The 23,478-nt window shown below is 39.2% G+C and overlaps 1 protein-coding gene across 2 annotated transcripts in view; it reads right to left on the bottom strand.

Annotated features, from left to right (window-relative positions):
• Positions 1-14,838, bottom strand: part of LOC103024073 (uncharacterized) — a 37,793-nt gene extending 22,955 nt beyond the window's left edge. The window contains exons 1-2 of one of the 2 annotated variants that reach the window (XM_049468657.1): positions 14,359-14,837; positions 1,840-1,942 (exon numbers count right to left, since the gene is read on the bottom strand). Coding sequence is in view for 1 of the 2 variants with exons in the window: in XM_007236197.4 (XP_007236259.3) it covers positions 14,359-14,385 (27 nt within the window). In the remaining variant the exon portion in view is untranslated. Of the gene's footprint in view, positions 1-1,839; positions 1,943-14,358 lie in introns of both variants that reach the window. The other variant, XM_007236197.4, reaches the window with a different exon arrangement.
• Positions 14,839-23,478: the final 8,640 nt, after the last annotated feature.

The following is a 23,478-nucleotide window of genomic DNA, read 5'->3' as shown; positions in this document are numbered from 1 at the left end:
ATTGTATTCGCCATTGACCTAACACTGGAAAATCAAACATACTGATCCAAAATTGACTCAACAGCACTCACCGGAATAATTGCTGATCTAATATTTGTTTAATGTTGAACCAATCATTACTCTGCATATGCATGGGGATATTAAATTCAATTAGTAATCAGTAATTATTGACAAAGTATTTACAAATATTTGCAAAAACATCTTTTTAATACTTTCAAGTTAGAAATTAAACAGACACTCTATTCCAGTCACTTACAAAAGGAGGTGAATGCGGTGCTAAAGGAGCGACTTATATTCCTACGTGGCAATATGGGATGATGATTGATCTTCCAATCTTCTAAATGGAGGGCAACTGTGTTATCCACTGCTCTGTTATTTATAGCCTTCCTGTCTGTTCTAAATGGCTATAAGACTTTCTGTTGTCCAGCACAGATTCAATCGACCTGAAGACAATAGCTTTAGCAGGACCCAGCAGCTGCTCAGCTAACTTATTAACTAATGAAGTCGATTTGTTCTAAATAAATTTCACTGCTACTAACACCTACAATTACACACTTGACTAATGTCTAGGGAAAAAAACGTGGCAGTGAAAACATCTGAGAACATTAGCTAATGCTGACATACTTAAAATAATTAATGCTTGAGAATCAATAAAGCATTGCAAAATACTAATATAATGAACAATACTTCCACCTGTATTTCTTTATTTTTCATTATCATGGCAAACAAACAGATATATTAATTCATATTGTTATTAAGTTTCCAATGTTTTAGACCCTATCACAGAGAGATTGCAGATTCGCTCCCTGGTAATACCAGAGCTATCTGTGGCTGGCTGTAGTCATCTGGTAGAGTATAATGGCCCTTCCTCTCCTCCATTACTCAGCATGAATCTAAAAACTATAGGTGTCTGTCACCTGAACAGAAAAGCATTTAGCACAGATTTAGTAGTTACCACTCTCCTTCAAGTGCATTGAACATCAGTGATGTTTTTTAATAGCTTGGCTTGTTTCAAATAACTTCAAAGAGAACACATGATAGCCTTCACCCAACACTGGATACAACAATGGTGTGGTGGGGGAATCCTAAGCACTGGAAAATTACTTAATTTGAGGAAAAATTCCCTTTAAGTACCGTATTTTTTGCACACCAGATTATAAGTCGCATTATGACACACTAGTAAGGAACAGGCGTGTCACCATGTTTTCCTTTTAACTCAGAAGATCTCGCCATTGGTTTAAGTAAACCAAACTGTAATTCTTAAAAAAACATCTCCTTTAAACTCAAAAGTAGTTAGATGTTAATCTACACAGATTTTTCTCTTGAAAACTGTTTATTTGGGTGAGTAAAGCTTTTCCGTTTATTTACAGTAAGCTAAGATTTCCAGATTTCAACTAAGGCATTAGCACTAGCTGTGGTTAGCGGCTAATAAAGCCCAACAGCGCTGCACTGAAGAACCCTCAGTGCCGGTAAGCCAGGGTGATATTAGCTAGCGGTGCTTCCCAAGCTAATGCTGCTTCAGCAGTGCTAGCCAGGGTTGGCAGCAGGCCACGGGCTGGTAATATTCACCTCTGAACGGCAAAAGAGCTTAGAGTAGTTAACGGCCAATACTAAAACTGCTGGAGCACTAAACTGAAACTCCTGTGTAATGCTTTACTAATGGCTTTACTGCTCCTTACAACCTGACTAGTAAAACTCATACATAAGGCACACCAGATTAAAAGGCACACTGGCAATTTTTGGGAAAATCAATGGATTTTAAATGCGGCTTATAGTGCGAAAAATATGATATAGTATAATATTCCTTTGGTGGAGGAATATTTGGATGGCTGTTTTCACCTGAACGTTTTATGTCTTCCATGCATCATGCTGTGTGGGCGATCCTTTTCTTCTCACTTGAGGACGGCCGTAATTTACTAATGTGCATGCACCCTACAACACCCTACAAACACAAAAAGTAGAGAACAACATAAACAAGGTTGAGATTTTTTTCTCTGCTCAAGATACATTTACCTCTCTACATCTTTACAAAGAAATTGATTTTATCTGCTAAATTAATGTTTAAAATGTCAGATTTTTACTTAAGTCTAAATACTTGATTTTTTGCAGTTTAATTAAGCAAATATAACAGTATTATTGCAGTATATTAAAGCATGCAGTATTTGGTAATACAAGTATTTTAAGAACATAATCTGCTATAAGAAATGCATTGATCGAAAAATAAAAGTGTTCAAGGTTCATTATATTGATTTAACATCTATTAACAGATTTTCCTTGTGACAATCTTTTCCACAGAGCCTTTAAGCGTTGCTGAAATGTTTCTTGCATCATCACCATCTGCTTTGCAGAGTCCCCAACACCCCTCTTAGTGTACAATAATTAAAAGCCACATTGTACAAGCAAAATGCTTTTAATTGTTAAAAAGTGGGGTTTTTAGTGTGCACATTTGCCCTCGTACAACAGAGACTTAATTATTGCCTGCAAATGAAGGAATAGATTGAGTGCCATTAGGTATGGGGTGGGAGGCACAGCAGCCATTAGCAATGAGCTAAATTGGGCTGATTTCCATTCAGTGACATAGGAAGAGCCAGAGAAATATGTAAAGTTAGGGACATAGAAAGATAAAGAAGGGGGGAGGGGGGGGGGGGTTCATAAGCAGTGCTTAATAAGACTGTGGCCAAATGAAGGATGCATGAGGCAAATACTAAAGAATAAAATGCTCTGTTAATGAGAGATTGTCATCGTTATTGCTCTGTTTGGCCTTTTAGCGTATCTGCTGAGCGTGTCGCACCGCACCCTCCTTTTCTGATGATAAACATCTCTGTGGGTCTCTTTAATTTATCTACCACTGTGTTAAAAAGGATTAGTTCAGTCTGGCTTCCTTTTGCTATTTTTAAACATGTCAAGAACCCTGCCAGAGCAGTGCACTTGCGTAAACAGTGCCATAAAAAAAGATGGTATCTTGGAGTTATAAGGCCACATTTAGACACATTTAGACCCCTTTCATGAGATGTGACGTTTCAGAACGGCGATGCACGTGCCTGAAATTGCGCCGCCACACAGGCTCCTACACACAATGAGGTCAGCGTTTATAAGCTCAGGAGGGTACGGTGTCTATTGAATGGAGCAGTGTGGCCATTGTTCAGATAAACACAGGGGCTGTTTTTTCTGGACACAGATTAAGCCTAGTCATAGATTTAAAAGGATTTTGTTGTGGAAAATCCCCATTGACGGTTTCAGAGACTGGGCTTAATCTGTATTCGAAAAACTGTCTGCGCTATTGTGTGGCTCGTACGCCGCACATGCAGATTGGGCAAAGCTAATTTGAGCCTCGGCAATGGGCTGAGATGATCGCCTACCAGTCTGCAGCTGCCTTATTACAATAAATAGGTAGCTTTTGTCTGAAGATGGGGATTTGTTAGCTGTGTTCGTTCATTTGCTGTTGCTTGTTTTTTTTTTTGTTAGTGTTCATTTTATGTTGATTTGTATTTGGTTTGTGTTTCTCATGTCCCCCACGTCCCTTTGGGACCTTTAGCCTGTGATGGCTGTGTTAATGTAGGGGACAGCTGGTCTAATTGATTCCTTTATTTTGACCTTTTCCTTTTGAAAGCTTTGTTTCTTCCACACTTTTGACATTTCCCCCTTTTCTGTGTTTATTCTGATACGGCTTTGCGCTCGCATGTGTGTTTGAGGATAGTGATGGCTCTGTGAGCCTTAATCCGAGTTCTGATGCCACTGTTTACATATCTCTCGACGCGTGCAGTGTTAAAGCAGCCATGTTTGTGTGTGCAGGTGCGTGTGTGTGTGTGGAAAAGAGTGATAATGTGTTACTTTCTTCTGAGGCTTTTCTGCTACTCGCTCCTTTTCATCCTCTGAACACTTTAACCTCAGCATTTTTGATGCTTTATATCAAAGCAGCTCAGACAGATGAAAAGGAACAGACATTGTCCATCAGCATGTGTAGGAAAGAAAAGGGGAGAAATGGAAGGCATGGAAATAAATAAATATTATATAATGACTTTTTTTCTGCTTATGGTTTAAACAACATAATTTATTACACGTGATTTGATGTAAAATGTTCAATTCTAGAAAAGCTAACCCAGTCAGAATTGGGAGTAGAAAAAAAAGAAAAAAAAGGGAAAAACTTATAACAGTTACAAATGTGCTGAACTGTAAAAATGAAAAACTTTTTACTGAAAAATTTTACTGAACAGCTCTGCAAGTGAGGAAGCTAAGCTAGTGAGGGTAAGCTAACTAGTAATAAAGTAAAAAAATGGCCCAGCTAATACAAAATAATTCAATATAAAACCTGTAATAACCTTCAATAACCTTCAACACAGTAGAAAAACTGTAATAAAATAAAGAATATATATATTAGATTAGGCAGAGAAACTTTAAAAAGCTAAAACTTAGCCAACATTAAGTTGCTTGTTCAGTTAATAACAATTGTTTTGTGAAAACGTTAGCGTCTAGCTTATTAACTAGCTAGCGTTAGCTAACTAGCTTAATTGACAAGCGTTTTCCTCAAGGCTTTGTAATACCCTGTATTTCGTTATCTAGTTTCTAGTATTACATGAGCTTGCTCACAAATGAACTTAAATTAAGTACCTTTACTGAAGTTAGCTACTTGCTGTTAACAAAGAAAATCTTTAGCTAGGGTATGTCTGCAGTACAGCACTCCAACCTCAGGGGGATGTTTAATTCCTAAGAGTAAATAGAGTTACATTCTGGAGCTTCTAATACAGATTTAAATACTTAAGCCCTTTGAACAAATAACAATATATTAAGCATTTCTCTCTTTTAAGAAGAAATCTGTTATTTTTCTTTACTATTATTAAGTTATTTCATTTTAAATGCCTAATAAAGTCTGAATAAAGCATATTTTAGTTTTTATGTAAAAAAGGTCTAAATGTAAAAAAGAAAAAAAAAGAAGAGTTGGCATGTTTCTCTACAATTAAATATTTAACAACAAACCACTCTTAATATCTCAATGACTGTATATAGGGACAAATATAGAAAAAACAGTAAAAAACACATTATGCTAAATGTTCTTTAATCATTAAAATGCAATTATCAATTTACTGATTCTTTAGAAAACCTAAAAAAGGTGATTCTTCTGTTGTCCTGCTGCTGAAATAAGACTTGCTTTCTATTTCTATCATAAACGAAGAAGACCAGTCTTTCATGATTCATCACGTTGATGATTGTTTTTTATTATTTGTATTTATCGTCACTGTCACGCCAAAACTTCTATCTGCCACAAAAATCCTTAATATTCATTCAAAGTCAGTGTAAAAAGGTTTTTATTCATCTATTCACATTTACATTCAGTTTTGAAAACAGCTGCCAGATTCTAATTACAGCAAGGCATGAATAAAAAAGGCTTTCTTCTGCATGGCAGCACCATTATGTTAAAGGTCTAGTGATGCTTACAACTAAAACACTCTTTTGTTCTTTCAAAACCTCTCTCTCTCTCGCTCAGCCTCTCTCACCTGTCTTTCCTTCACTATTTTCCTGTATCTACCCCCTGCTTCTATCTCAGCCTTTATCAGCCAACCTAAATATAGCTTGAGAAGCGTCCCAATTATGGACCTCTTTATTAACATAAAAAGACAGGATTGCACATGTGTGCGGTGCTCAACCTCCCCCACTGTCCAATCACAAGACAAAACACCACCTTCACACAGTCATGCTGGTGTCAGAGGGGGCCGTAGAACGTGTGTGTTTCGTAGCGAGTGGGCACGCAGTGGCAGAGCAGCAGCACAAATCAGATTTATTGTGAGTGTCACCCATTTTCCTTCCGCCCTCCCTGTCATTTAATGTCAATTTCACATCAATCATTACTTTTGTGTGCCTGTGCTCTCACTCTCTCTTTTGCTCTCTCTCTCCTTTTCCCAATCTGTACCCCTTTGCTCTTTCTCCATTTGTCATCCGCTTCAATCTATCCATCGCTCCATCCGCATCTCTGTCCCTCCACTGCCATTTCTCTTCCTTTTATCAGTCAGTTTGTCAGCTCCTCCATTCATCATGTGCTTATTATTACTGCTCTGTTATGAGCAGCCGGCAACATCCAAACTATTTAGGGTGACGCCGAGCGATCCTTTAGAGCAAAACAAATGGAAGAGCCACTCATGAATCCCGAAATGAGCACACTGCAGAAAAATATGTAGCGTGACGGGGGGTATCAGGTTATCTGACAAGCAGGACAGTAAAGCTATACGGGCACTGCAGGAGTATGTAATAGGCTTTATTATTCACTCCCTCGCCTTTTGGTGGTCTATCTCAAATAATTTCAAAAGGAGAGAAAATGCAGCTTCTCCCGCAGCTGAGGCTGATTACTGGAGCGTTTCAAAGCCATTTGATTGAAAATGAGTGCAACTCGAGCGTGAAAATGGCAAGCTGTTTGTGATGTCACATAAGGCCTGACTCATACTGTAGTTCTGCATTCTGCCTTAGTCCTAAAAATAAATAAATAAAATAAAATATAATACACGGCCGCCGCAGATGTGGCGTGAAGATAGTAGCTCATTTTCACAGTTAGAAAATCCTTTTCGCCTGCAGGTGCTATAAACATCTGACATTTGCATGTGAGTGCCTGACATTTGTTCTGTCACAAAACGAATGACGCTCGGCTGTGCTTTTGGCAACGTTCTCGGCAATCCCCTTCTTTCAGTCTGAATGAAAACAGGAGCCTTGTTCGCTGAGGTAGGTTTCTGTCAGTTTTTTTTTTTTTAACCCGGAGCAGGTCCAGAAGCTCGCCAGCTCAGCCCGGAGGCAGCCATGTTGGAGCTGAAACGAAATGGCGCCACGTTCTGTTTTGCTCTTGTGCTTTTTTGAGAGCTCGCCGCCGCCGCATTGGCCAATCATTGGCACGGCATGCAGCCTCTCTCTGTTCTTTCTGCTTTCCTTGGAATGCTGTTGTTTGCCTAAATTGCTCTCTTCTTGCGCTAGAATCCCGGAACAGAGCGTGCAGCTCACGAAAGGGCGGCTGATTGCAGCTATTGTCTACAGAGTGTGGCTTGCAGGCACTCACGGGATAACTGCTGCTCAAGGAGAATGATGCGGAGAGAAAGAGAGAAAGAAAGAGAGATAGACAGAGTGGAAGAGAAGCAGAAAAGCCTTAAAGAGAGAGAGATTGTGGTGCTAAAACCAGAGTCATTCTGATTGGTAAAACCCTCCAGTGAAACTCAGTGTGAAGTGAGGTTCATTGTTTTATGAATGACACATAATACTCTGTGAATGGCATCGTTTCAAGAGAGGGAACCACGGACAGAATGAGCTATGCTTTTCTGCTACTGTAAACCGGTAGCCCTTTGTAATTGACTTGCAATCAAACTGCTCAGGACATGCACCTTGCCAGCATGATTGACGAAAACAGCACTGCCAAAGGCCAGACTACAGCTAGAATCTATGCAGTAGTTCTACGCCACAGTAGTTCTATGCCACAATGTCAGGGGTGGTGGTTTTTAATGAATGAATAATGTTACATATATTTAACTTTACAGAGAACGCTTTACAGTCCATTTACACTCAGCACTCAAGCGGCAGCCAATTGCCAACCGTCCAACTGGAGCAACTTGGGCCCAGTACAAGGTGCCAATTCATATCTGGGCAAACAGTCATACACACACTCACACACACATACATATTTACACCCACACACCAGGACAATTTAGAGTATCCACTCACCTTTGTTTGGACTGTGGGAGGAACATTGTTAGGAATGCTAACCAATAAGCCACCATGCTGCCTAAAGATTTTGAATCAAGTCTTGTGGATATACAGTTGTGGTCAGATGTTTGAGCAAATGTTCTTCCTGTTAGGAATCATGATTGACTACAGCTGGTATTGTCTCGCTGCAAACATATAAATGGTTTGTTTGACAGCACTAACTGTATGGACTAAAATGCTGTACAATTGGAAAGTCCAAGGGAGACTGGAATTTCTTCTAAAGCCATTTTAAATACTTTAAACTGCAAAGATCATCATTTATTGGAAGGCGTAAAAAGGACAGTAGGAAAACCTCACCTGTCACCCTCAGCTGAGAGAAAAAAAGCTTTTAATGGGCAAAATTATCCAAGAAACACTAAGGGATATGTTTTCCATGATTTTTAAACTGCTGGAACATCGGTGTCCTTGTCTACAGTTTTACAATGCGAAGGTTTGAGAGGCTGCTGTCGACAAAAAAGCCCCAAATATAAGGTATGTTTGGAGGAGAAAAGATCAGATATATAACTCCAAGAACACTATACTAACTGTTAAGAATGGTGGTTGGAGCATCATGCTCCAGGACTGTTATGCTGCCAGTGGAACTGGAACATTTTCTAAAGTAGTAAATGAAATAATAAAGAGAAGAGAGACTACCTCAAAACTATTTTCTTCCAGTATAAAATCAAACCAGCATCTGAACAGTTCAAACTTCCAAGGACAGTCACTCCATGCACACATTATATATATATTTTTTTATTCACGTAATTTAGAAACGTTCTTATCCACAGCCACTAAGAAAAAAAACATGCTTAGTCATTCACTTTAAATATCAACAGAATAGCTAATCGATAGATCACAATTTTTTCTAAAATACTTCCAGAAACGAGTAACACCAGCCCTACTTTTAGTGATAAAATTCCTAGAGTCAGAGCATTGAGATAAACAAACTATGCATAAACCAGTGGAAGAAACAGTAACAGATAGAAGGGATGGGTCTTTAGCTGGCATTTGAAGATAGCAATTAATTCTGCTGTTCAGACACTCAGCTGAAGTAAATTTTACCACCTTGGTGACAGGACAGGGAATAACCTGAATGTTTGTTTTTACGTATCCTAAAAGAAATGGTGGGACAAGCTGAGCCATATTGAAGCCCGAAGAGGTTTAGGTACAGATTGGGTTTTGACCAGTGCCATCAGGTAGGGAGGATCTGGACCATTTTTGGCTTAGTAGGCAGTGCCAATATTTTGATGCAAGCTGACACATGAAACCAGTGAAGGGTACTACATTTTTGGAATACTTCTGCCCTGACAAAAAAATGTAACTATGCTTAAAAGTCTGGTCCATGCCAGGAAACCAATCAAATTTACTTTAAACTCTACCAGTGAGCAATTTTTCAACAATAATTTTGCCAGAAGATTGATGGCTGCCAATATTCTCTAGTCAAGCTGAGTTGCAGGTAGTGACTAAAACTGACTTATTGTTTACAAATCCACAAGTCTACTTTTATCTTCCACAAAGAACATGCTTGGCTCAAGCCCCAGTGGCTTAAAGGATAAGGCACTGGCCACCTAAGCCAGGGTCGATGTTTCAAGTCCCATCTAGGCTGATGATGTAGCAGAATCGCCCATAACCCAGAGGTAGATGGATTAAAACTATCCAATTCTAGATGCAGTATTTATTACATGTTTGGGGTAATGAAGGAGAATGTGACTGAAATTAAAGCCAATACTTGCCAAGGGACAATTAACCAAGTATTGTTGATTTCAGAACCACCCCTTTCTCATCCAAAAATGTAAAATATTGGAGAAAATATTTTTTATGTTTTTTTCCTATTAAATATATGTGTTGTACATTTTTTCTGCCACAGAAAAAGAACAGTTCAATAAAGTTACAGAAACAACCTTTTTACACAGCAGTGAACTTTTTGATAATTGTGGTCGACTGGTGTTGAGTATGTTTGGGGACCACAGGAAATCTCACGATTCATTATTAACACGATTCGTTGTCTACAATAACGATGATATCACGATAGTGTGATTCTCTGATATTCAATATATCATAATTATCTGCGTCATTATATAACATCTGAGTTGCTAAAAATAATAAAATACTCCTAAATAAGCAAATACCCGAAATTACGGATTTATTGGTGTCAGTTTCACAGAATTTGACAACCAATATTTTTCACTGTAGGTTTTCCCTATTATAATTTAATTAGCGCCACCACGTGGATTAATGAAGCAGTAACCTCAGTAACTCAAATTGGGGGGCAAGTCTTCGGGAGTTTAGATCTCCTAAGCTTCAATAAAAATACGATACAATACATCACAATATTAATATTTTGTCCTACCTCTAATTTTGAGAACCTATAGCTCACACAAAGTGATTCAATTAAATATTTCAACAAACAAATTAATTATCTGTATAAATACTTGACAGAGAATTTTATATCTTTTCATGGCAATTTTAACACATCAAGCCATATTATAGCATGAAGAGGAATGATAATGTTATGTATTTTCTGATAAATGCCTCTTAATGAATATGAATAACAAAATAAATAATGTAACAAAAATAATTTAAAGGAAAGAATCTCTACCACAACACTGCATAATATTTATGCACGGGTTTAAACTTCAATCTTAATCAATTATACAATAAGTATATTGCTTTCAAGTAGTGCTGGACGATATGGCCAAAATTTATATCACGATATATTCCATAATTTCGGTCGATACGATATAATTTCGATATCGACATAAATATTTTGAAGGCCTAAGAAAAACTTAAGTCTTTAAAGCCTCCTTTCACAAAAACTATATAATACTTTAGAAATAAAAAATGGTCAAAATAAACCAATGATCACTTTTAATCACTTATAGCAAAATAAAAACATGACATCTCTGTCAAACACAAGCCTATAACCTATATACAGTACAAGCCAAAGGTTTGGACACACCTTCTTATTCAATGCGTCATGAAATGAAAGAGTCATTAAAATAAAGAAAACGCATTGAATAAGAAGGTATGTCCAAACTTTTGGCCTGTACTGTACAGTACATATTACCAATATAAATAACTTTACATTTACAACAGAGGCAAAGCTTCTTATTCTTCCATAAACAAATTTAACAGATCAAAACAAAAGTGCTTCAACCAGGATAAGGACAAAAAGCCTTTATATACATAAAAGGAACATGATATCACAGTCAAATAAGCAAACCTATAGGCTTTTATAACTATAAATAACTTAGATATAACATAAACTACAAAAGTGTTTCAGCCAGAATAAAGAAATTTAGGAGATTCTAAAAGGAGATTTTAGATGCTGACCAGAGCGCGGCCGAGTTTCAGCGTGAGAGATTTTCAGCGCGAGAGATTTCAGCACGAGAGATTTTAAACGCGAGTTTCAGCGCGAGAACTTTTAGATGCTGACCGGAGCGCGGGCGAGTTTCAGCGCGAGAGATTTTCAGCGCGAGAGATTTCAGCACGAGAGATTTTAAACGCGAGTTTCAGCGTTAGAGCTTTTAGATGCTGACCGGAGCGCGGGCGAATTTCAGCGCGAGAGATTTTCAGCGCGAGAGATTTCAGCACGAGAGATTTTAAACGCGAGTTTCAGCGTTAGAGCTTTTAGATGCTGACCGGAGCGCGGGCGAGTTTCAGCGCGAGAGATTTTCAGCGCAAGAGATTTTAGATGCTGACCGGAGCGCGGCCGAGCTTCAGCGCGAGAGATTTCAGCGCGAGAGATTTTAGATGCTGACCGGACCGCGGCCGAGCTTCAGCGCGAGAGATTTTCAGCGCGAGAGATTTTAGATGCTGACCGGACCGCGGCCGAGCTTCAGCGCGAGAGATTTTAGATGCTGACCGGAGCGCGGGCGAGTTTCAGCGCGAGAGATTTTAGATGCTGACCGGACCGCGGCCGAGCTTCAGCGCGAGAGATTTTCAGCGCGAGAGATTTTAGATGCTAACCGGAGCGCGGCCGAGCTTCAGCGCGAGAGCTTTTAGATGCTGACCGGAGCGCGGCCGAGCTTCAGCGCGAGAGATTTTAGATGCTGACCGGAGCGCGGCCGAGTTTCAGCGCGAGAGATTTCAGCGCGAGAGATTTTCAGCGCGAGTTTCAGATTTTAGGGGCCGAACAGAGCGCAGCTGAGCCGTGTTTCTGTAAATAATACATATCGATATGACACAAAAATGATATCACCGTTATTGAAACATTTCTTATCGCGATAAATACCGTTATCGAATTATTGTCCAGGCCTACTTTCAAGACTTTAAAATAATTCTGTTATTATCACAAAATGGGATTTTTTAAACAAAATTAATTCTTGATTTTTCTTATAATCATTAGCATTATTTCTAGTAATCAACTTAGAACCCCGTCTTAGAAATATGTGGTTTAATTTCTGCAAAATAAAGGTGTCAAATCTGTGTCAATGTGCATAGCTAATGGCATATTAGTTCTATTGCCAATCAATTAAAGTCTCTTTCAGATGAAGATCCTGTCATATCTGTCTACAGCATCTCTTTACACATTTGATCTCATGTGGAAGAGAAGATGAAATAATTTGCACATTGGATATTGCTGCCAAGCGGGACAGAATGTTATGTTAATGTTTATGTTAATAGAAACAATTTCATATTTCACTGGCACGCTCAGGGGGAATTTCCATGTTTACAGATGTGAGGGTCTTTGGTCTTTGAACATACGTTATCATATGCTGGCATTAGTGAGAGAGAGAAAGAGAAAGGGCGAATAGAGATAGAGAACACGAGAGATGGAGAGAAAGAGAGAGAGAGAGAAATGTGTGTGTGTGTGTACACTGTATATAAATTGGCAGGTTGTAATTAAATGTGCAGACCTCTCCACTATCTCCTCCTCCAGCCGTGCGCCAGTGACGCACACGCCGGCTGCAGAGAAGTGAGTCATCCAGCCCCGAGGATCACCACCCCTCCCTCTGTCTCTCCAGCCTCCCCACCCGTCCCCCCTTTACCTTTTTTCCCTCCATTCACTCCCCAACACACTCTCCGTGCCTCCAGCCCCTCTTCTCTTTCCTCCACCCTTTTTTTTCTCCCTCAGAACACGTTTTGCCGTGCGCCCAATTTCCTTCCCCCTTTATGCATTCCTCCAGATCGCCCTCTCTCTCACGCTGTCTCTCCCTCTCTCTCACACTCTCTCTCTATCTCTTACTCCTTTCTGCAAATTCTACAACTTGTCCTACATGTGGCTTACACATTCTCTTTTTTCTCTTTCCATTTTTTCTTCGCTTTGCTCTTTGCAAAGCCAAACTGCAGTTTTTCTCCCTCTTTTCAAGACAGACTATTCTGTTTCCATTTCTTTTTCCATTTTTACACTTAAGGAGGGAGCGAAGATGAGTTCTGGAATGCAGAATGGAAAGAGATGGAGGTGGCTTAGATGATGCAGCAGCTTCTCTTATCTTTTCTGAACTTTATACACACACATTCACACAAAAAAAACCCCAGAAAAAAACATAATCTCATTTTTTGTTAAAGAAATGGTTGCAAAAAAATAGTTGCACCCAGAAAGAAGTTTTAGATTGCAATGCTATTTAGAAGGAAGATACAGGTTACCAGGAACAATGAATGAATAATCAAAAATGATTAAGACTGACATGGGAAACTCTTGGTCTTATTTATTGAGTTACACATACACAAGTTGTGTGTAACGCATGTGTAACGCAACACATCAGACATATTGGCATTGAGTTGTAGAGGTTCTTATGAATGGTATTAATGGTGTCCTTTGATAAATCATACCATATGGAGCTTGAATATTCACACAGTTCCTGCAGATTTTGTGGTACAGGGTGGAATGTTGATGACGCGTCTAATAGCATCCCTGGCAATGTGGCTGGCCATGACATAGTACCTGTGTCTTTGAGGCAAGCCCTTGAGATGGCAGCAGTGTGTGGATGAGCATTGTCCTATTGGAATAGCGGTTGTAGGGCCTTGTTAAGAGAACATAAGAAAGTGCTTGTAACGAAGTCCGAAACTGATCTACTTGACATCTTGATATGACTACACACAAAGTTTCATTTCTGTTGGTTAATTCCTTCATTGTGCAACTTCTGGTTTGACGAAGACTGTACAAATGAAAAAAATAAAACAACCCAAAATGATGAAGCAGATGACTTTTCACGCTTCAGCTCACACTCTACTACAACAAACCTGAAAGCTGAAGTGATCGATGGCTCCAAGTTATGGAAAGAAAGGCGAAACAAAAGAAAAAACACAAGTGTGAGACATAATGTAGGATAGAAGTGAAAGAGCTTAGAAGGAGAGACGGCCACGGCTTGCCACAATTGCCAATAGCCCTGAGTCATTATCTGACTCATAATTAATTATTACCTTGGGCTTTGGACAAAGGCTCAACCTGCCAAAGGATGACAGTGATGACAAAAACAAATGAAGCGTGGAGGACAGACAATGCAACAAAGGTGTATCAGAGATCCAGTGACTAGACCCAGGCCCATCTTATCAGTCTGCTGCAGTGGTAAAGGTAGCAGCCTGGAGTGTTTCACTCTCACTCCAGCTTTTAATCATGCTGATATGCTGTTACAGGGGCCATGTATGGCTCTCCGGTCATTTATAGAGCGAGTGGGAAGAGAAGACATTAAATTCATGACTCACGTAATTGTGTGCACCAGCCTGGTCCATTTTTCCCCAAAAAAGAGAAGTTTATCCCCTGCAAAAAAAAAAAGCAATTTAACGCCCAACTTTGCACGGTGATCCAATTAGCTTCATCCAGCATGCAGATGTGCACAGGGGAAATACTCATGTTCTTAAGCTTTTAAACACCCAATAGAAAGCATTTCAAATGAGCACTATAAAGGGAAAATAAGGCATTGTGAAACAGAATCAATTTAGTTGCGAAAACAAAAAAAGCCAGGATGAAATGCAGGGTGGAAAGTTCAGGGTTCAGGCAATTGACCCCATTAAAGCAGAGTGTGTGTTTTGAAAATCTTCTAAACAGAGACTCTCCTGCCAGAGCTCTGACTCATACAGTCCTCCATGGAGCTGGACCGGGAGGTGGAGTGAGGTGGGGTGGTAGACGCAGTCACACAGAGTGTTCTCCTGTCTCTAAACTCTCTGTTCACTCTACTCCTCAGCTATATTATATATATATATATATATATATATATATATATATATATATATATAGGGTCCATCCGCAGAATAACTACACAGTTATTTCAGATAAAAACAAAAACAAGAAAGCAGGCTTTAGTGCTAATAATACACTATTAATGGTGCTAAATCTGACAATTTAAACTTTAAATATAGAATCAAACAACTCATTTTTAGGTGAAGATGGTGAAAAAGACAGAATGAGCAGAGAATTAATATGTTCATAGTCTGTCTGGCCACAAATGGATGTAAGTCACACTCTTTGGAATCTTAAGCCCATCTTAAGAGACACAAGACAGTGACTCTCCACACAGAACTGAGCATTAAAGATGACAGAGTCCAAGACAAATTGTGAAAGGTGAATGCAGCAATCCAAACATTCCATAACAGAAAAAAATCACAATCTATAATCATTAAGTCAACTAGTACTTCATTCCAAAGTTTGAAAGTTTAGAGCAGTTTAGATGCAATGCTACCAGCATATTACTCAGCAGGGTTTGACTAGGTTAGGTTAGCCATGTTGCTATCAGCCGTGGTTAGCGGGGTTGGAGCCACAATGCTACCTGGGACAACAGCCAGGACAACAGCAGGTTTGAAGCAGAGTTGAAACAGGGTTGGAGTGGATTAAGTGCAATGGTAACAGGCAAGGTTGAAGTTGCGATGCTGACAGACATGAAAGCCGGCTCTGAAGTTCTGGAGTGGGTTAGCTGTGATGCTAACAGGCAGATTCTGAAGGGTTGAAGCAGAGACGCTAGCAGACACAGAAGCCTTGAAATTCTTGAGTGGAAAATAAGAAAGAGGGAGAAAGAATCACTTTACACCGCGCTTTTGATGAGGTCTTTAGCCCCACACTCTACAACTATACTAGGTGATGATGAGACATGTTCATCACATATTCTATAGATAAATCATGTGTATATAAAAAATTTGAGCGTGAAGAATATTTAAATTGGAAAATAACTTTTAAATCAAGTGTAAAACTGCGTAGTCCTTAATTTACCCAACATAAATGAGGTTCCAAGAGATACAATGTGCTGTAAGAACCAAAACCAGTGAATGAAAAATTGGGGCTTTTTGATTTAAAGTGTAGGCCATTTGTTTAGTTAATTAGATTATTTGATTGCGCAGCTTTTGTTGTCAACTTTAAAGATGCTGCTCTGCTAGTACAATAGACATGCTTGCTCCATTCTGATGCACCACGTAGCTGTGAGATCAGCTCATCCTTGTGTATTTCTGTCGGCGAGAGAAGGCTGTGGGGTCACAGGGAGGGCTGCAGTGTTCGGACCATTTTATCAAAACATCATCTGAAACAACAAGGTCACTGCTCCACAGAGGACACTGCCCAAACCTCTCAGCACTCAGTCCAGACTTTTAAAAGACTGCCCACCCACAGTCAGCTCAAAAGGACAATTCAATATCGAATTTCGTCATGCTGTGTTTTAGGTATGTGTATTTATTAAACCATAAAATGCAAATTTGCAATAGAAAAAAAAGTAATTTCTTAGCTAGCATATACAGTACTAAGACTCCTTTATGCTTAGTCTTAAATTCAGAAAGCTTCTGGAAGCTTAAGGATGGAATGGAGTGATACCACTGGATATTATGGGGCAGTGAAGTCAATAAACCAAGCAAAACATAACCACTGCCATATAAACTCAATGAAAAAAGATTGCTAATCTAATTGCAGCCAAAGGTCCCATTGACACCTGGCATTATCAGTGACCAGCAGGTATTTCAAGGATGCAGTGTAGTCTAATTATTCAAACCACATTCAGACATGGTCAGATATGTATATGACCACAATATTATAGTAGTGTTAATGCCAAAGCATCCCAAAAGCAATGCTGACCACAGTGCCTCTACACATATATTTGTTGGTCATCTTCACCAAGACAAAAGCAGAATTGCACTGGGCCATCTTCAGTTACAAGCTCCCTTTTGTCTTGTTGGAGATGACAACTACCACTGGTGCACTTTTTCAACAGGATAATGCTCGCTCGCCCACATACTACTACAGTCTCAAGAGCTGCCCTTGATAATACAGATGCTATGCCATTGTCATCTTCATTTTAACTAAACACAAATAGCCTTCAAGGTGACAAAAGGTCAAAAGAATGCACTTCAAACTGTTACTAAACTAAAGGGTAAATCATTAGGCATGGTATTCTGTTTCAGCAATTTCCACCTTTATGTGCCAGCTGTATATATAAAGGTGGCATTTTACACTACTACAACTTAACTTATCTCCATACAGAAGTTTGAATGACCTCAGAGTACGAGTTGCTGAGTTTGCTGAAAATGCCTTTCATCTTGTCCTGAAGTGAGCAGGTCTGTCACGCTAATGTGTAGCCATAATGCTCATTAAAAAACATATTGCCCTAAACCAACGAGCCATCTGCTCTTTTCTGCCATTCTCTGAATGTGACGTTCTTACACAGTCTACTACAAGAGCCACTGTGTTCCCTTCATGTTGTATAACAGTTACACGGCAAACAACAGAGCTGCGGCAGAGCGCTTGACTGACTGGTGCACGAATGACCTCGGAGTGTATGCATTTGTATGAGGCACACCATGGCATGATTTGATGGATTGAATCAGGCAGTGGTAATTAAACGATTAATAGTACTTAGCTCAAGTCAGTTCATCTCCTGTGCTGGCTCCCACAGGGCCCATCATCACGGGAAAATTACACAGATGTTATCTCCCGCCTTGCCTACACACACATACACAGACACACACACACACACAGACACACACAGACAGACAGACACACACAAAATCAGCATATAGAATGAAGACAGTGCACACATACTCAGATGTACCTCATCAGCGACATAGTGAGATAACATAACAGCTGCTGGGGGTAGGATATGTGGTACATTTCCTATGAACTGCAGCAATGAAGGCTGATGTCTGAAAGGTCACATGAGCACATGAGCTGTGTTCAAAAGCATAGGCTGCAGCAGAGGTAGACTGCATGTCTTGCCGCCAATATGTCAGAGCCTGTTTAAAGTGAAGAAAGCTTGGTTTATAGACTAGAAATGCTATAAACATTTACCCTAAGTTAACTGTCCCACAGTTCTTTGCAGATTCTTTTACAATGGGGAGGAAAAAAGGACCATGAAAACAATGGAAAACACAGAATGATTGCATAGATAAAGTGGTTTCAACTGGTTTCTATGTTGTTGCTAGGTGGATGTTATTGCATTGCTGTTGACTGCTAAGGTGCTGCTAGGTGGCCCCTAGATGTTGCTTTGTGGTTGCTAAGGTATTCCTATGTTTTTTCCATTGGTAACCGTTTGGTTGCCAAGCAGTTCCTACGTGTTGCTATGGAAAGGTTTTGGCTGCAAATCTGAGGTTGCTCTGGGGTAAAAGGTGTACAGTACAGTAGATGGGTGCGCAAAAAAGGTAAAAATGGGATCCTAAGGGGAAAAAATGTATAAATACGAGGGTAGTGGGTGAACAAGTGCACATATCCAAAAGCAGCAAACAAGCCAGAATCAGACCAAACAATCTGGAGTTGGAAAGATGAAGATCCATCATAAAAACATTAATAAAAACAATGAAGAAGAAGAATATAAATTAATCATAGTACAAAAACGCATACATACATCACATTTTAATCAGAAGCATAGCAAGCAAAATGTTGGTTCTTGTTGATTATTATTTAACATTGCAGACCTATTAGCTACTTACGATACATACTCAAGCTAGCATACATTCTGTGTAGCAGTGTGGACAAGATGTCTTTATAGGACAGTCTGACCAAGGATCTGCTATAGGCTTCGGAATGCAGCTATGGAATAAACACTGCCATTCCCAATGTCTTGTAATTACATTACATTATACTTTCTATGGTCTTTCTGAACAAATATTTGTACTGTGTTTATAGATATTTAGAATATAGGCAACATACATCATGTATACCAGTGTCTGGCACTATCAATTAAGTTGTTTTTGCTATCTGTTTAAATTACAAACCACATTATTGAATTCAGATTAGTTTTGGCAGATCAAATTACATTCATAAATATAAGTGATCTGTATTTGTCTGTAATGTGCATAAAGCTTGACATGCATGCATGCCCTGATATGCTTATATGTACAGGGAAAATTATGTTAGGAACATATGGCTAAGTTCACATTACCAGGATAAAAAAACTCAAATTTAATTTTTTGCTCAATGTGGCTCAGATCTGATTTTTTTCATGGCTGTGTGAACATGGCAAATCTGATTTTTACAAATCAGATTTGAGTCACTTTCATATGTGGTCCTAAATCGGATACGTATCTGATCCATGGACCTGCAACATGAACGTGAATGGTCAAATCGAAATTCATACAAGTATTTGCTTTTAGGCATTAGCATTAGCGCTACGTGCTTTTCTCTCGTACCCATACCGCTCTTGGTGCAGCTGTGCATATATAGCTGCAAAAACAGCAACAGCAAGCTGCCTGGCCTTTTTTCGCCTCCTCGACCTGAGCATGCCATGTACTTTAGACAAGCTGTTTGCTCTCCACTCAAGCAAAAGATGTTCCACATATGAGATGCTAACGCATCCAATTCACCTTTATAAAGCTATGAGCCGTCTCTTAAATATATCGTTTTTCTGTTGTATAGTTTTTGTTGTTGTAGGTGATCTGCAAAAACACAGCTGCAAACATTAAGCATTTTAACTGCCTTCTTTTGCCTTTACACTACAAATAATAATCTGGTCATATGCGTCCCTAACCACCTCTGAATGTGATGTGAGATGTCTTGTACCCAAATCACACCTGTTATTTGGGCTAGCTTTATATGATTGGATAACCCAAGATGTTAATGCATGTAAATACAAGGTAAGAACAGAATGATTGCCTTTATTTTGATTTGAAACTGACATTAGATTTGACATGTCCACACAGCTCCGAATTAAATCTAAACTGTGTCACATTAGATTCGATAGATTTGAGTCAGCTCAGACTAATAGTGTGAACGTAGCATTTAAACATGCCTTCTCTTGCTACCATATTGGCTGGATTTGCTTTTCATTCATACAGAGGGGCATGGCTGATGGCTGCACTACATTTCAGGGTCTCTGAGCGGGGGAATGGTGACAGAAGGTGGGAGGAGGGAGTCCATCTGGATCTCAGAAATCTTTGCGCTCTCTAAGCGAACATGATTCCACTTTGTAAGTTAACATTCTTCCCTTAGGCGCTTTAGTGCATACTCACACATCATCTCCATTCATCTTCTCTGCTTTTTTTGCCCCTCTCTCTCTCTCTCTCTCTCTCTCTCTCTTACTCACTCACACACATGCGCGCGCGCGTACCCCGTGCGCGCTCACATCCAAATTCGTTCCCCTCCCTCCCTTTGGATGGATCAGAGCCTTGTAAGCTGTGGGTGTCTCGGATGAGTCACATCGGCAAATTACCCAGTTTAAAGCCTCTCTCAAATGACTTCCCTTCCAGTCGGCCGCCGCGCTGATAACCGATAACACTTTTCATTTCCACAAGGACTTTTAGAGGACACTTGTGTGCGCGCGCGCCCGCGTTTTTGGCAACGCGTAGCGTACGTTCACTTGTTCGTTGCACGCGGTTTTTGTGTGTGAGTGTTAGAGTGTATATGTGGGAGAGTGTGTGTGTGTGAGAGAGAGAGAGAGCGAGACAGAGAGAATGAGAGAAAAAAAAAGAAAAAGAGAGAGAGAGCGTGGCTGAGGTGAGCGCGCGCGCTCCAAGTAATTTGTAAGCCACGTGGATAAGAAAAAAATCGTGCACCGCGTCACCGGAGGAAAACCACGCCCACCGTAAAAAAATCATTCCGCTAAGTTTAAATAGAAGTGAATGGGGAATTGCGTGTCCTAAAAAATCCCGTAAAATGTCAATATACTTCAATATTAAACCCTAAGAAATGGCCACATATTTGAGCTACTTATACGAAAAATAACTGGAATCCCTCTGTTTCCCTTTTCAGTACCAAAATTAATGTTGAAAAAAAACACAGACTGACCAGCCGTCTTGTAGCCTACAATTACCACACAAGTCACCACGTTGGCTAAGGTAGTTAGCTAACAAAATCTTACTGCTACACGACACGACACATTCGCTTTGTTTTGTTGCGAGTGAATTTGAGCCCTGTTAAATATATGAGTTTATTAAGGGAGGGAACCTCTAAAGGTCCTTTAATTTAAAAAAAAAGGTTCCTCCACACTTTTAAATTGACACACCCCTAAAATTCGTCAATGAACTTGTACATTTAACACTGTTTTGCTGTTATATTAGCTACATATTATTAGTACTATTATCACTATTAAGGTAGACAATATGACAACATTCTAATGTGTCCACAATATGCTTTTTTACGCATACCAAGATATCATAAGAACACTGACCCAGCTGAACATTTTCAGAAAAAATCACTGTATTCAGCATGGGATAATATTTGAATTGTAGTTTTTAAGGATCTGTCGTTATGCTGATGAATTCTGAATGTCATCAAGAAAAGTATAATGTATTATAAACATGTTTTAAATATAATTATATATTATTTTATCATCTTTCAGGTCTATATTACAAAATACATTTCAAGTAGTCAATAATCCACTCATGGCTATGTGGGTTATGTGGGCAGTTGGAGCATTAGCCTACAGAACCAACATCCCATGAAATTCCTGTAGCTACAGGAAGCCATCCTGTCTGTTAATATATTTTTTCCTTCTCTTTAGCTCCATTTTCAGTTTTGCAATTATGTAAATCATTGAATCAGGTTTTTTTTTGGTCTTATTCGTTGTGCATCCTACTACATTGCTTTGTTTATTGTTAATGTTGTAATGATGATAAATGATACAAAACCTATACTCAACGGAATACCTTTTAAACTGGTTGAACGGCAAATTTGTCTTATATTGCAGTGGTTTTCCGTAACTTTAAGATGCACTTTTAAACCTTAAGAATCTTGTTGTACCTTTTGAGGGTACGTTTGCAACGTTTTAACCTTTTATTTATTTTAAGCAAAAATCTACCTATACAGGAAGCTAGGGAAAAGTGACTTGTTTGAAAAGAAGCAACAAAAAACAGCTTAATAAAATGAAAAGAAAACCACGTATGCTTATGCCTGTCTCATAATTTCACAGCCACTTGCATATCGCCTATTAGTAGCAATTCCCATTCATTTACTGTTAGCAACATTAGTATTTTTGGACTGCACTGTACCTTTAAGACAAACGTGGACCCGCTTGACCCTGTTTTTTTAGACTGTTGTCGCTGACGTATCCAAAGAGGCTTACTGTTTTTTTATGTTTACCACGACACCGAACTGAAACGTGAACTTGGCAACATCACATGGTGAACGTCGCTCCGCAAGCGTCGTTTTGCTCTACCCGCATTCCGCCGTCTCTGCGCACGGATTGGCTACTAGGCCATACTATGAACGGACAGCCAATCGTAGCGTAGGACACCTCCACCACCAGCCAATCACAGCACACAGCAGCGGGGTCTGTCGCAAAACAGGTGTGAAACAAAAGAACACTGGCGATGAAAGAGCGACACGGCAGCGCCCTCTGCCGGCCTTTCAGTTTACAGAGACACCGGGCATCGCATCGAGTACACCGTTCACATCCACAATGCAGCTTCCCGAAATATAAAACCACAGACGGAATTTCACCAGGGAAACGGAATCTTAAATGTGATACGTGTCTAAACATGTCTGCTATAAAAATCTGTTTTAAATTGTGTAGAAAATGTGAAGAGGTAATAAGGGTTATGAGATCATAAATACATCTGTTTTTTCCCCGCATGTGCGTATGATATTAAAACGAGAATGCATTGGTACTTAACTGAATAATAATAATTTTTATCCTTTGATTTGGGCGGGAATTAAATGACCTTAATTTATATGAAATAAAGTAATGACGTGGCACGTGGATAATCACGTAATTTAACCAGGAATAACAGTATTCTATTTGAGTCATGTTGCATGCTGCATGTTGCATATTGTTGCATATTGCTGGACTGATTCATTAAACTTAAAATACATTATACCGTATCACACGGTATTTTGACCCTTTTATGTAATTAAGTTCATATATGTATAGGCTATAGTCTGCAATACACTATATATATATATATATATATATATATATATATATATATATATATATATATATATACACACACAGTATATATAACCAAAAAATATAGTAATGTAAACCACAACACCAACAATGTTATTGTTACAGACATACTGCTTACAGACATATATCTATATATAAGCAGTATGTCTGTATATATATAAATCATATACACAAAAAATAGATTTTTTAGCAGATATTTGGTTTATTTTATACACATATCTACACAGATGTACCTATTGTAATTTGCTGGGTTACTTATTATTGGTTTAGTGTAATCTCTTCACTTGTTCATTTATACAGTTAGTCTATATGCTGTGGCGGCCTTTAAGCTTTAGCGTTTTTTTTAACATCACCAAACGCCTATAGTCTTCAGTGGAGAAAGAGAGAGAGAGAGAGAGAAGGGGTGATTGATCGCAGAGAACCGACGGCTCGCGCTGATATGAATCGGCTCATTAACTCCGAATACGAAGCCCAGAGCTCGGACGTGATCCGTCACTGACGCGTTCAACGC

The sequence above is a fragment of the Astyanax mexicanus genome, chromosome 20 (assembly GCF_023375975.1).
Source record: "Astyanax mexicanus isolate ESR-SI-001 chromosome 20, AstMex3_surface, whole genome shotgun sequence".
Classification (NCBI taxonomy): domain Eukaryota; kingdom Metazoa; phylum Chordata; class Actinopteri; order Characiformes; family Acestrorhamphidae; genus Astyanax; species Astyanax mexicanus.
Note: the sequence above shows the minus strand (reverse complement) of the source record. Positions and strands in the feature narration are given on the sequence as shown.